Source organism: Pinus tabuliformis, chromosome 8 (genome assembly GCF_031772625.1).
Source record: "Pinus tabuliformis cultivar Carrire ecotype Pingquan chromosome 8, CPIR1, whole genome shotgun sequence".
Taxonomy (NCBI): domain Eukaryota; kingdom Viridiplantae; phylum Streptophyta; class Pinopsida; order Pinales; family Pinaceae; genus Pinus; species Pinus tabuliformis.
Window position 1 is genome coordinate 795730848 of NC_142294.1, and position 13577 is coordinate 795744424.

Consider the following 13577-nt stretch of genomic DNA (forward strand, 5'->3'; position numbering starts at 1 on the left):
ATAAGTCTTTTGAAATCCTGCATGCAAGATAGTGGGAGATGAGTGAACTCTGCCAAACTGCGAGTTTTGAGGGTGGATATTGGCGATATCACTACTCGATCCTTGTAGCGAAGAATCTCATCCTTCCAAGAGTAGCCAACTGAGGAATTAGGATCTACTCTCAAGTTATTAATAAGTTGGGAGAGAGGGGTGTGAAAACCATTCCTTGCGGGCTTCTTCAATCCAATCTAGTATGGGAAGATAGATTGATAGCAGGGTGCTTTCATCCTCAAATTGGCACGATAAAGCATCCACTACTACATTGTCATGTCCTTTCTTGTAAATTATCTCATAATCATATCCCAACATTTTGGCGAGCCATTTATTTTGAAGTGGTCATGATAGATGTTGCTCCAAAAAATATTTGAGGCTTTGATGGTCTGTGCAAATTTGGAAACGTCGTCCCATTAAGTATGGTCACTAGGTATCTACTTCATGTAAGATGGCCATCATCTCCTTCTCATAGGTAGATTGTCCCAGATATTTCCCACTCAGTTGTTTGCTAGTGAAATCCAAGGGTCAACCTTCCTGCATTAAGACATCACCAATACCAGTACCTGAATCATCACATTCAATCACAAAAGATTTGGTGAAGTCGGGTAGTGCCAATACTGGAGTGGAACACATGGCCTGTTGTGCTGCATCAGTCCAGAGGAAACAATTTTTCTTGAGAAGGTTAGTGAGGGGTCTAGCAATGCGACCATAATTGCAGACAAATTTGCAATAGTAGCCAGTGAGACCCAAGAATCCCCTCAAACTCTTCAAGGTTTTTGGTTGGGGCTAATCTTGCATTGCCTGTATCCTTTTGGGATCAACCATGACACCTTCACAACCCACAATGTGTCCCAAATACTCAACTTCTTCCATGCCAAAAGAGCATTTGGACAATTTGATAAATAATTTGTGATTCTGGAGCAGTTGCGAGATCAGGTCTACATGAAGAATATGTTTTTCCTAGGTTAGGCTGTAGATGAGAATGTCATCAAGGAAGACGAGGAAAAATTTTCAAAGATATGGTTTCAGCAGGTGATTCATGAGGCTTTGAAAGGTGGATGGAGCATTACAAAGACCAAATGTCATGACCAAGAATTCATAATGGCCTTCATGAGTGCGGAAAGCAGTCTTGGGAATGTCTACTTCTTTCATGCGTATTTGGTGATAGCCAGAGCGAAGATCAAGAATTGCCTACTTGGTAAAGAATTGTCTACTTTTTTTCTTTTCTTTTTTTAACTCCAAACAAAGTTTTACTCCACGTGAATCAATACTGCAGTGGCCAATTTCCAAAAAACTTGATCCTACCCAATGTCCTACCAAAATCGGCCTAGACTATAGCAGCCACAAGCCTCACTATGCAGAGAGTCAGATCTGCTTGCGAAACCCCAACTACTGAATGTGTGTCGTACTGCGGCGGCAGAAACCCAACTGGTGGATCTGATTGGTTCAGCGGGACATAACCCTAACTGTTATATTTGAATTGAACTGTGGCGGTAGAACCCCAACTGGTGGATCCGATCCGGCAGATAAGATAATGGTCGATCTTCAGAGAGCCGAGGGAACTATGGTCACAAAGGAGTGTCAGGTGCTACAGATCGCAATATACATAAGGGTCCAACAATAGTACTCAGCCCAATCTTTTAGGGCACTAACTAAGGAGGATCAACCATACGCTTAGTCGTACTGCCTGACTACCCTATCATACGCGCGAGTAATATCCCCAAGTGCTGTTCTCAATGTACTGTAGCAGCAAGATGACCAACGGCTTATCTACAGTGAGGTTTCAGGTGATCCTAGGGGGCTTCCGATATACCCATAGGGTACTTGGAATTGCAGTCCGTGCACGGTTCTGTCTAATGCGCTACTACTCGAAGGGGTACCCACAGAGGTTACAAGGGAGTCCAACAAGCGTGACCACCTCTTGTATTTCCTGCTTGCATGCCTCCCCAAATCCGCAGATTTATGTGCTTAACGACAGATCCCATGGTTTAAAGACACAAGAACACATCTCTAGCTTAAAAAAAAGTTTTGCAGAAATGGAGGTACCACTAGCCCTGGAAAGCCCTATGATACCACTTGTTATGCTCTTGACCTGCGAGAAATTCCAAAATAGCAAATATGTGAAGAAATACAACCCAGAACACCAAATAAAAGGAGGAAAACAACAAGTATTTTATTATTCAGAGATAAAAGCAATGTTCACTTGCCTCTTCGAGGGGGCAACCTCTAGCAGAGCAGAGCTCGATTACAAAATAAGACTCGATGATCTTTCCCTTCTAGCTATGACTATTGATAGCTAAATGACCTTCAACAACCTAATGACTAGTGGTACTTTGCATAACAAGGGTTAACCACTTTATTTATTAATTATGGCCTGTTGCAACTAACTATGGTCCCATTCTTAAATGCTGGTCAACCACTTACAATTATTAATACGGGCTTTATTGACTCCATAACTAATTATGACTATGACTCGACCCTATTGGGTTTATTACATAAATAAAGGGGTTAGGGTTGGACCCTAACAGGACCCCACTGGATAGCTAAGCTCGCTAAGAGGAGCCCATAAGCTACAAGGGAGGCACAAACAAATATTGTTGGGTTTGAGAGCTATGGGCTAAGCGCCAACACAGGGTTATGTGTAGAAAATGAGACCAAGGGCATGAATAGGTTAATGAAGAAAAATAAGCCCTTGGGGCTATAGCTCAAAAGTGCCAAGGTCTCGGTCATGCAGTGGTTTTGTGTATTATTTTGACCATGGGCCTTCAAGCCAAATACAAAAGAAAAAGGGGTGCAAGAAGGAGTTGGCAAGGGCTAAGTGCCAGTATGAGAGAGGCTCTAACAAAAAAGGGGTCACAAATTTATATTTGGCAACGCTTTGGAACCTTGGGCCAAGCTTGGCACTTGTGCCATATTTGGAGGACCTTTGCGGGTTGGTTAACGAGCTTGAACATGTTGGAAGCTGTGAATTGAGAATGGAAGTCAATGGTTGATTCAAGGCAACAAGGATCACGACGAGTAGGATTGCTTAATGGCCCTCGTTCCAAGCAAATTCTCCATATCTGAGTGTCCCTCACGCAAGGAGGAATTAAATGAAAATCAGAAGTGGAATGGAGAGCCATATTGTGTGTGCAGGAAGATTTTAATGGAAGAACTCCTTGAGTCTACAGTTTGAATGAGATTTAATTCTCAGCATGGGAGATCGCTCAGAATCCCATTCCTTAAAGCAATTCAGCTGGAGTGGCCAAGTAATTTTGATGCAACAACAAATGAGATTGATGAGGCAAACCTGTCTTATGCAGTATGGGAAGCCATGAATGGAGTATGCTCTCGGGGAGTGTGGATGGAAGTAGAGACAACATTGACTAGTGTGCAACAAAGGAACAAAATTCAGGATTGCAATTGAGCAATGGTGGGATGGCAGCATTGTTGAGAGAGTTGTGTGCTGAGCTTTGAGTGTGTGAGTGTAGCTGAGAAGAGGCTAAGTGAGCCTGGGCTACAGAGAGAGTCTATGTGTACCTATGTTTTACAGGAAAGAGGTTGAGTGTTTCGGTGCTGCTATGTGAGGCCGAGAGAGTATGTGGAATAGAAGAGGGCCAAGTGCAGTAGTATGATGATGCAGTGTGGATAAAGTGATGTATGGGTTGTGTATGAGTGACTGTTGTTGAGCATAAAAGAAGATCGAATGTTGAAGGTTGCAGAGGAGAACAAAGTTGATATCAGGCAGAGTAGCTTCCATCTACAGAGAACATTAGTTCCTTATTGAGTGTGGGTTGGAGCCTGCATACAAGAAGTTAGTGCTTCCATCTTTAGTGGGTGTCTGAAGAAAGATTGGGGGTTGGTGCCTCCTGCAAGTTGGTGCTTGCATAAATCCAAGGAGCTGCAAGTTGGTGCTTGCAACAAATCCATGAAGTTGGTGCTTCACATGGTGCTTCTGGTAAGCTGATTGGATGTCTACAAAAGGAGGGAGTTTGTGCTTCTTGCTAGTGGGTGCTAACAAACAAACAAAGGGAGTTGTTGTTTCCTATGAGTGGTGGCTCACTAATAGAATGATGTAATAGAGTAGGTGCTCTTTTTTTTACATCAATAACAAAACAAGCTTTGGTGGTTTTTCTCTTGGAAGGGTTTCCACGTTAAACTCTGTGTCCAATGTGTATGTTGCTCATGGTGTGTGTTTATGTGTTGATTTCATGCTTCCACGTGAAATGTTGCTGCCAAGTTTGAATGAAAAAAATAAATTGGCATAAAAGTTTGAAATTAACCTTAACACTGATTCACCCCCTTCTCAGTATTAATATTGTTTCCAACAAAAACCTTGTACCCGCAATAAAAGCTACCTCTATATTTCCTAGTGCAATCAGATGAATGGACAAAGCTATGCAAAGATGGCTTTCATTAGGCGGGATATAGAAGTGTGGAGGAAAGCTGTGTAAAGACGACTTTCATTACTCAGAATTTAGAATTGCAAATGCGTCAATAACAACAAATTGTGGAAATCTAAGCATTCTCGCATAATGACAAAATAAAAACCCAAAAGAAAAAAGAACCTTAATCAATTAATTAGCCATAAAAAAAAACTATATTGTATTGTAAATATTAATCTAGTATTGAATTGCTTTGAACATGTGCCGAAGGGTCTCTCATGTTGAACGTTTATTTTTGTTTATATGAAATTATATATGTTCTTGTTAACACCATTGATTGGGAATATCGTGCTTTGTGATTCTCTAAACATTTTTAAACAGAATATAATGTTAAGCTATTTTGAATAACTCTAACCTTTAGAATTAATAACGAGATTCTAACTCCTGAAGCATTTAAGCATGTACACGCGTATTAATTATTTTTTTGTCTGAGTGACGTATTACATGGAAAAAACCTTATGCCAAAAACATTTAATGATTTAGACAATATCGAGTGTGATATTTAAATTTTAAAAAATCTTACATGATGCTTTGTTAAATATATAATTATAATATATTTCGCCTTGTACTATTTATGTGCAAGTTGCCCTTAGACATAGCGCCATTCATTTTTCTTTTAAGGAGTGGAATGACAAGTTTGTCTTGTACAAGCAATGATTGCCACTAGAAAATTTGAAAAAAATATGATTTGGCATTGTTTAGAGTTCTCTCTAATATTTGAGAATAAGATTGACATGGTGATTAAATTTGGTAGTGTCTAGGATTGTTTCTATACTTGAGAATTTATATTAATTGTCATTGGATGTTACCATCAATGGTCATCGTCTTGTCATGTACGATGAAGACATGTACAGGAACTTCAAAAGGTTCCTCACGCATCATTGTACTAGCTAGTACCTTGAAATTATCATGTCACCAAATTTAAGTGGAAATTATGTACCCTTTAGAATATATGTTTAGAATATTAAATTAATATTTATTTATTTATTAGAATATATGCTTGGAATATTAAATTAATATTTTTTTTTTATTTAGAGTTTTATAAATGAATTAGGTTTGGTTTTGTCGTTATTAATAATTTAAGGGTTTTTCAAAAAAGTGTCTTATATTTTTTTATAGTAATTTTGTAATATATTATTTAAAATTTAGGTATTATTATATTATATTATATTTTTTATCTTTTTATTTTTTCTAAATTTAATAAATTTATAGTTAAAATAGATTTATAATAATTATAATCAATACCATCTATTTCTTTTTTGAAATAAGTGATTGTGATTTTCAGTTTTTTCTCTTTTTACTTGAAATCTTCATAATCATAGTTCAATCAATTTTTGAACTCTGTTGGCATATCTATCATTATCAATTTCTTCTTTGTATTTATTGAAGACAACAAACTAGATTTTTTCTATGAACTAAGGAATTTGATCTGTATTTCTTTTATTATGTTTAGAGGGAAGATCATGAACTTGAAAGTTACCTTGTGAGATATAACAGTTACAGTAATTGCACTCCTACTTTTAGGCATTGGAGTAATCATATTCTAAGAGAGAAGGGGGGATTTCATTGGGACAAGGTTGTTCATTTTCATTTTTTTTGATCTAAAACCCATAAACTAAATTACAGGCATTTTTAAGCTTGCAATCTTTGTTGATGAATTTATTTCACTATGTTTTCTATGAAGCAAGTATTAAGTCTTAGGAAATCCTAAATAGATTTACCCATTGTTATCCAACTTTGAATGTTTCCAATGAAAAGGATTCTATGTTTTTCTTTCTAGCACTAGTGACAACTTTCCCTTTAAGTAAGAAGTTGCCACATAACCATGGTTAATACAAAATTCTATAATAAAAGATAATATGTTTTTGGTCTAGAGTTTGAGAATAACTTCAATTATTGTATTTTAGCACAATATTGTTAGAGAAAACTATTTCTTAAATATGCATAAACACATAGTCTAATGTAGTCTTGGTAAAACCATAAGGATTTGTTCCTAAAGCAAAGGAGATAAATAAATGCAGTAAATCATCTATATAAATAATTATGTCACAACACCTCAATATTCTAAGAGAGAGATTACACAATCCAACCCATCATAGGGATCATTGCTTATACATTTTATATGGCAGTAACATTAAATTCTAATAAGTTTATAAATAATCTACCACTATCCAAAGACCATAAATTTACACAAGTGATTTGTGTTTGTCTTAAAAGATTTAAACTCTAAAATTAAAAAACACATACATGTAGATGAGTAAATAGTTTCATAGAAAAGACTCATGTCACTTGTATCCATAGGTCATCCTTATATAGATTGCTAATTTCGGAATATTTTGGATATCGAATGGGTAATAGAAAAGCCAACCATTTGGCTTGCTCATTCCCATTCGATATCTAGAATATTTTGGAATCCACAGTCTATATAAGCTCAGAAGTATCCATAAATGAGTTGATTAGAGCATTACCATAGGGCATTAAATGTACATAGCATGCCTAACAAAAAAAAATATTCCTCTTTTTTAACTCAAGTTAAATGAAACTAAAAAATGGGCATTAAAGCAAACTTCTCCACACAAAAGGCTAGGATATTATTGGAAGATAACTATGTCAATTTCTTTTTGAGAAACATGTATTATAAAATTCTTTAGTTGAGATTTTTCTTTGACTAAGCTACCATGTAAAAATGGTGTATTTATGTTGTTAAAGATGCCTAAGATTTGCACCTAACCTCTTCTACACCTACTTAGAAGATTTTGAACTTAAATCTCCATATTAATATTAATTTGATCATCTCACTACTTATCACTAGACCACACTCCCATAGGAAACTATGGTAATTTGTACATAACAAAGAAAAGTTTCTTTCAACCAAATAAAAAATAGTCACTTGGATACATGCACACGCTCTTTAGAAGGCATATGGCCATTGATCAATTCACAATATCGAGGACCATGAGATATGCTCATATACTCTTTAGAATGCATGTAGGTATGAATTCACTAATATATACATTAATTACAAAAGGATCTTTTTCCTTGATAGAGGACTTATGGATATGTGTGCACATTCTTTGGAAGCCATTTGGAATGCACCCATTCACATACACATTGATAATAGAAAGACACTTTTCCTTGATAGGATGACCCATGGATACATGCACACACTATTAAGAATATACATAAAGTAATGAGGTAATATTTTAGCCTTTTTCATCAAAATCTGACAACGTGATTCTTGGTGAGATTGCAATGCTCCGTCATTTAAATTGTGACATTGAATGCACAAATGCATTCAACACCCTAAAAAGACTAGGGCACTCAGATTATGTAGTGTATTTTCCCAATTTCTTGCTGAATTTGAGCAAAATTGGCTAAAAAACATTTTAGAAAAAAAGAAAAATAATTGCCTCATTACACTACTGTTGTGTTGAGAATATTACTATACATTAATTTACATGTGTGATATTTGTTATGTTTGAAATGAAGCACTAAATTGTCTCATTTCTAATGAACTTGGTTTTTGTGGTGAATCCTATATTTTTAGTGTTCTAATTATTTTTTCAAAATATTTTAAAATTAATCAAAATCCCAAAAACCAAAAGCCAAATTTCATAAGGAAAACTACCCTTTGATATAAAAGTAATACTTAAACTTCAAACATGATTCCAATCCAAGTGAAAATTATAAAGAAAAGAAAGGAACTTTTTGAATGCCACATATCACAAGCTCATATACATATATTACATAGGGTCAAATTTAAAGTGAAAATTATAAATTATAATTAAAAAGTAAGCAACTTTTGAATGCCACATATCACACGCTCATATACATAGATTACATAGGGATTATAATAGTAAATGGAGAAAGAGGCAATCAGCTTCGAATCCGATGTTATGCTCCCTCACGCCAACTAGCATGATGTGCACTCCCATAAAATTCTCAGTTGGTGCATCTGCCACCAAGCTTTTAGTCCACCAATAAATTAATCACAAATGGAGAATTTTCCTGCAAAACTTTCCTTCAATGTTGAAAAAACGAACCAAGTTGCTAATGAACTTTACCCCTCCACTATGGTAATGGTGTGCAAAACCATTAGATTGAAATTTGATTTGCCTGAGTGAGTCTCTCCAGAAAGGGAAAAGGCACCCAAATGTTACATCATGGTCCCTTTCCCCTTCCTCACAAAAAGACAAGGGAATAGGTCATATGGGGTCCCATCTAGTCCACCCAGAGTATAATATTGGAATCCACCAGTCCTGATTCCTTATATGGGTAGTGGAATATGACTCATCCTGATTCTGAAATATAACTTCTGGCCTTCAATTATAGGCATTTCTTTTGGTTGTGGGTATAGTTTTTACAACGTTAAAAAATTTGGGTTCAGTCTCCTCAAGATCAACCCTAATTTCAACATATTTTGACATTATCCTCCTGTGTGTCTGCTGCCTCCTTTTATGTTGAATGCATTCCTTCTGCTGTCTCCTTTCTCCCCTCCTTGGCTAGGGAAGACGGTTGATGTTGCACTGTGGGTCATGTGGGTCCTCCTGCTTTCTATTTCTTTCCCCTTCTTCATCCTTAAATTCAAATGAGCTTTCCCTTTGAGTTCCCCCCTTGCCTTCTGAATTTCAGGCCAATATTGTCCTTGCCTTCTTTGTTATCATTTGCATTACCCCCACTGCAAATCCCTTGAGTCCTGCCATTAAATTGTGGTGGGTAGCTTAATCTGATCGGAGTGTTTTTCTTCAATCCTGCCATTAAATTGTGGTGGGTACCTTAATCTGATCAGAGTGTTTTTCTTCAATCCTGCCATTAAATTGTGCTGGGTACCTTAGTCTGATCAGAGTATTTTTCTTCAATTCTGCTACTGGATTTTGGTGGGTACCTTAATCTGATCAGAGAGTTTTTCTTCAATCCTGCCATTAATCTGATTAGAGTGTTTTTCTTCAATCCTGCCATTAAATTGTGGTGGGTACCTTAATCTGATCAGAGTGTTTTTCTTCAATCCTGCCATTGAATTGTGGTGGGTACCTTAATCTGATCAGAGTGTTTTTCTTCGATCCTGCCATTGAATTGTGGTGGGTACCTTAATCTGATCAGAGTGCTTGTCTTCAATCCTGCCATTAAATTGTGGTGGGTACCTTAATCTGATCAGAGTGCTTGTCTTCAATCTTGCCATTGAATTGTGGTGGGTACCTTAATCTGATCAGAGAGTTTTGCTTCAATCCTGCCATTTATCTGATTAGAGTGTTTTTATTCAATCCTGCCATTAAATTGTGGTGGGTACCTTAATCTGATAAGAGTGGTTTTGTTCAATCCTGCTGTTAAATTGTGGCGGGTACCTTAATCTGATAAGAGTGGTTTTCTTCAATCCTGCTGTTAAATTGTGGTGGGTAACTTAATATGATAAGAGTGGTTTTTTTTCAATCCTGCCATTAAATTGTGGTGGGTACCTTGATCTGATTAGAGTCTTTTTCTTCAATCCTGTCATTAAATTTTGGTGGGTACCTTAATCTGAACAGAGTGTTTTCGCATCCCATGTTGGATTGACTTCATTCCCAGCTAGTTCCTCATATTTTGATTGAATTTTGCCCCTTTCATAGCTTGGTAGAGATGCAGTCAGAGCAGGTCCTGCTGCCCTTGAGCCCCATGATCTCCAGTGGCAGCTTCCACCTGGGTGTTGATGATACAAGAGGAAGCCAAGATTTTCTAAGCAGAGAGTGCTATGAATCCCTCCTCAATAACAACTATTACATGTTGTATCCTCCTCCCACTCTCAGTAACAACGGCAACAATAGCAGCAGCAGCCCGGAGGCCTGCAAACCCCTGCCCAAGGGTTGTTACATTCGTCAAGATTCCGCCGGGTCCAGCAGCCATTCGGCTCAAACCGCCTGCAATTCTGCGTCGGACGAAGCTGAGGAGCAGCAGCATACAATAATTGACGAGCGGAGGGAGAGGCGGATGTTGTCCAATAGGGAATCCGCCCGGCGGTCCCGCATGAGAAAACAGAAACATCTGGACGAGCTCCGCGCTCAGGTGGCGCACATGAGAGCTGAGAACAGGCAAATTCTCAGCAGTTTCGACATACTCAGTCAGCGTTACAGCCAGATTTTGGAAGAGAATCGTGTCTTGAAGACCCAAACTATGGAATTGTCCCAACAGCTTCACCAGTTTCAGCAAGCCATCACGGCTTCTCAGTGAGCAGAGGACTGTAGAGTCCTAATTTAAAGCTTTGTCGGTGACCAGTTGAAAAACCCCATAGGTACAGTTTTCAATTCAGGATGAATCCCAAATCGATATCCACAGAATCCCTTGCACTGTTAGCAAGGCACCCAGTTTGTACATTCCTGGTCAGCTTAATTTAGCAGAAAATATAGCACAGTAGCGTAGGAAAATATATAGGTATATTCGTGAAAAACCGCTAATCGTGTCAAGTATTGTTGAGGTCAAGTTATAGTGCGATATGGTCACATGAGTCCATGATGTTATGTCACTTCTAAGTCGAAGAGGCATTTTAAGTTTAATGGTAAAGGTTAATTCATATGCTTACCACATGTTTTGATGTGGCTTTGGTGGCTTAAGTAGTTGATGATAGTAAACAAGAATATTAATTAAGCATTAAATGTCAAGTCTAACAGTTATGAATGTTTTTAATCCTTTATGTATAAAATAATGTAAATGAGCAAGCCCCCGAGGATAATAACACTATTGGTCATTCGGCTGACTTGGGCAACCCATTGAAATTTATAAATTAAAAAAATTATGAATGTTTGGATGGTTTTGAGAGCTTTATTCGGCTGAGAGGTGCACTCTCACTTAAAATTAAAAAAAAACATAAAATATAAAAATAAAAATAATAAAATAAAATTATTAATTATAATTGTTAATCATTAAATGAGTGTAGATTTATATTAATTTTGGATTTACTAAAATCAATTTTTTTTTTTTTCATTCTAAGAAAAGTTTATATCTCAAGAAATTTAATCTAAACAGATTTTATTATAAGAGAATAAAAAAATATATTTTTTCTATTAAAAACATCAGATTTATTTCTATTTTTTTTCAAAAATTAAAAAAAAATGTTAATTCATGATTTTTTTTTTTGGAAACCCTTATAGAAGAATCAAGTATTATCAAATTTTAATATTTCTGGTATTATAAAAGAGGTTTTTATTTATTTATTTATTTATTATTTTACATGGTTTTATTCGGAATGTGTTTTTTTATATGATAGAATTTTTTAAATAAATTTTTGAGGTAGATGTAAAATATCTATTTTCTATTTGTATTCTTATTTTAATTTCAATATTTGCTTTATTTTCGTAAATGTGTGGTAGATGATAATATGAATGAAATTTTATTTGTAGTGATTATTTATATGTTTCGTCATAGTAAAAGGAACCCTAACACTAGATATCAAGACATATTATTTTGATAAGTGGACTTTGATAATAATGATGAGAAAGTTCATTAAGAAAAAGAAACTTAAGATTCTCATCATAAGAAATATATCATTTGAAAAAATATCACTAAAAAAATAATGATACTAATTAAGCGATGAAGGGATTAGATCATAACAATGAAAGAAAATAACAAAAAAAAATTACAAAATGAAATCATAACAATAAAAGAAAAACAATAAAAAGAATCACAAAATGAGCACCGTCATGCAAAATAAAGTGTTTGGAATGACCAATTGGAGCCATCCCATCAAATGATGGAAAGCATTAGTAATGTGACAAACAAAAAAGTACAACAATTGGGAAAACATGTATGAATATGAAAAAATAACCATTGTTCAATTGTTCAAAGAATAGTAATAATCATATAGTCATCCATAATTAGTATAGTCATCTATAATTAGTGTAGAAAGCATTTGAAGAAGTAAACCTGATAAAGAAATGCACCATATTCAAAGGAACATTGAGAGGCACAACACTTTCTTGGTATCAAAAGTGTGAAAACAAAAAACCTTCAACGCATGGCAATAAGTGGTGGAAAATTTTATTGACATTTATACATATCCATAAGAAATCCCTCAAGATTTGCCAATGAGAGAAACAAAACAAATGAAGGAAAACTAGAAATTTTAAGGATCGATACTTAGTTTAAAGTGTAGAAAACTTGGAAAATATTATTAATTCTTAAAGTGTCAACTATAAAGTGTTTGGTGACATTTTTCTAAAAATATCTAAATTTCTAAGGATTTTATAATTTTTGGCAATTTTTAGAGTAAATAGTTTTATGCTATAGTTTTTTGGGCAGATAATTATAGTATGAAATAGAAAGTGCAAATATTTTTTTAGGGAGAAAGCATGGACAATTAGCCTACGAGTGAAATTTAGCCCCTAAAATTTTCTTTGAAGAAGACATTCAATCCATTATGATCATTGACTCAAAAACTTAATCAAACAACATAGATTCAATGTATCAAAGTACATGAAGATACACTAGTTCATAATGAGAATATTAGACACCACCAAAGCACATGTAAGTACAAATAATCCAAAATGCTATAAAGATGTGATGTGAAGAAATTCGATCCATTATGATCATTGACTCAAAAACTTAATCAAATAACATAGATTCAATGTATCAAAGTACTAGAGGATACACTAGTTCATAATGAGAATATTAGACACCACCAAAGCACATGTAAGTACAAATAATCCAAAATGCTATAAAGATGTGATGTGAGTAGCAACCCAAAGGGGATCCATGGTACTCATATACAACATACAAAAGAATAGACAAAAAGAGGAGAATGACAAGAGGATATAAAATTTGAAAATTGAATTGAAAACAATAAAGGAGGTGAAAAGACATGATCCCAAGGAAAATCAAAATTGGAGAAACCCAAAGGGGATCCATGGTACTCATATACAACATACAAAAGAATAGACAAAAAGAGGAGAATGACAAGAGGATATAAATTTTGAAAATTGAATTGAAAACAATAAAGGAAGTGAAAAGACATGATCCCAAGGAAAAACAAGATTGGAGAAACAAACGAAAACATGAAGAAGATGGAAAGCCAAATAAACTACACAAATCCAATTTTTTCAAAACTCATAATAAATATGAACACTTCTGTCATGAATATCACAACAAACCCTCATA

General features: G+C 35.4%; 1 protein-coding gene across 1 annotated transcript; it reads left to right on the forward strand.

Annotated features, from left to right (window-relative positions):
* Positions 1 to 8884: 8884 nt before the first annotated feature.
* LOC149237959 (bZIP transcription factor 44-like) lies at positions 8885 to 11006 on the forward strand. Its single transcript, XM_089372873.1, has one exon. It carries the CDS (start codon positions 10071 to 10073, stop codon positions 10656 to 10658), a length of 588 nt encoding a protein of 195 aa, XP_089228999.1. The 5' UTR covers positions 8885 to 10070; the 3' UTR covers positions 10659 to 11006.
* Positions 11007 to 13577: the final 2571 nt, after the last annotated feature.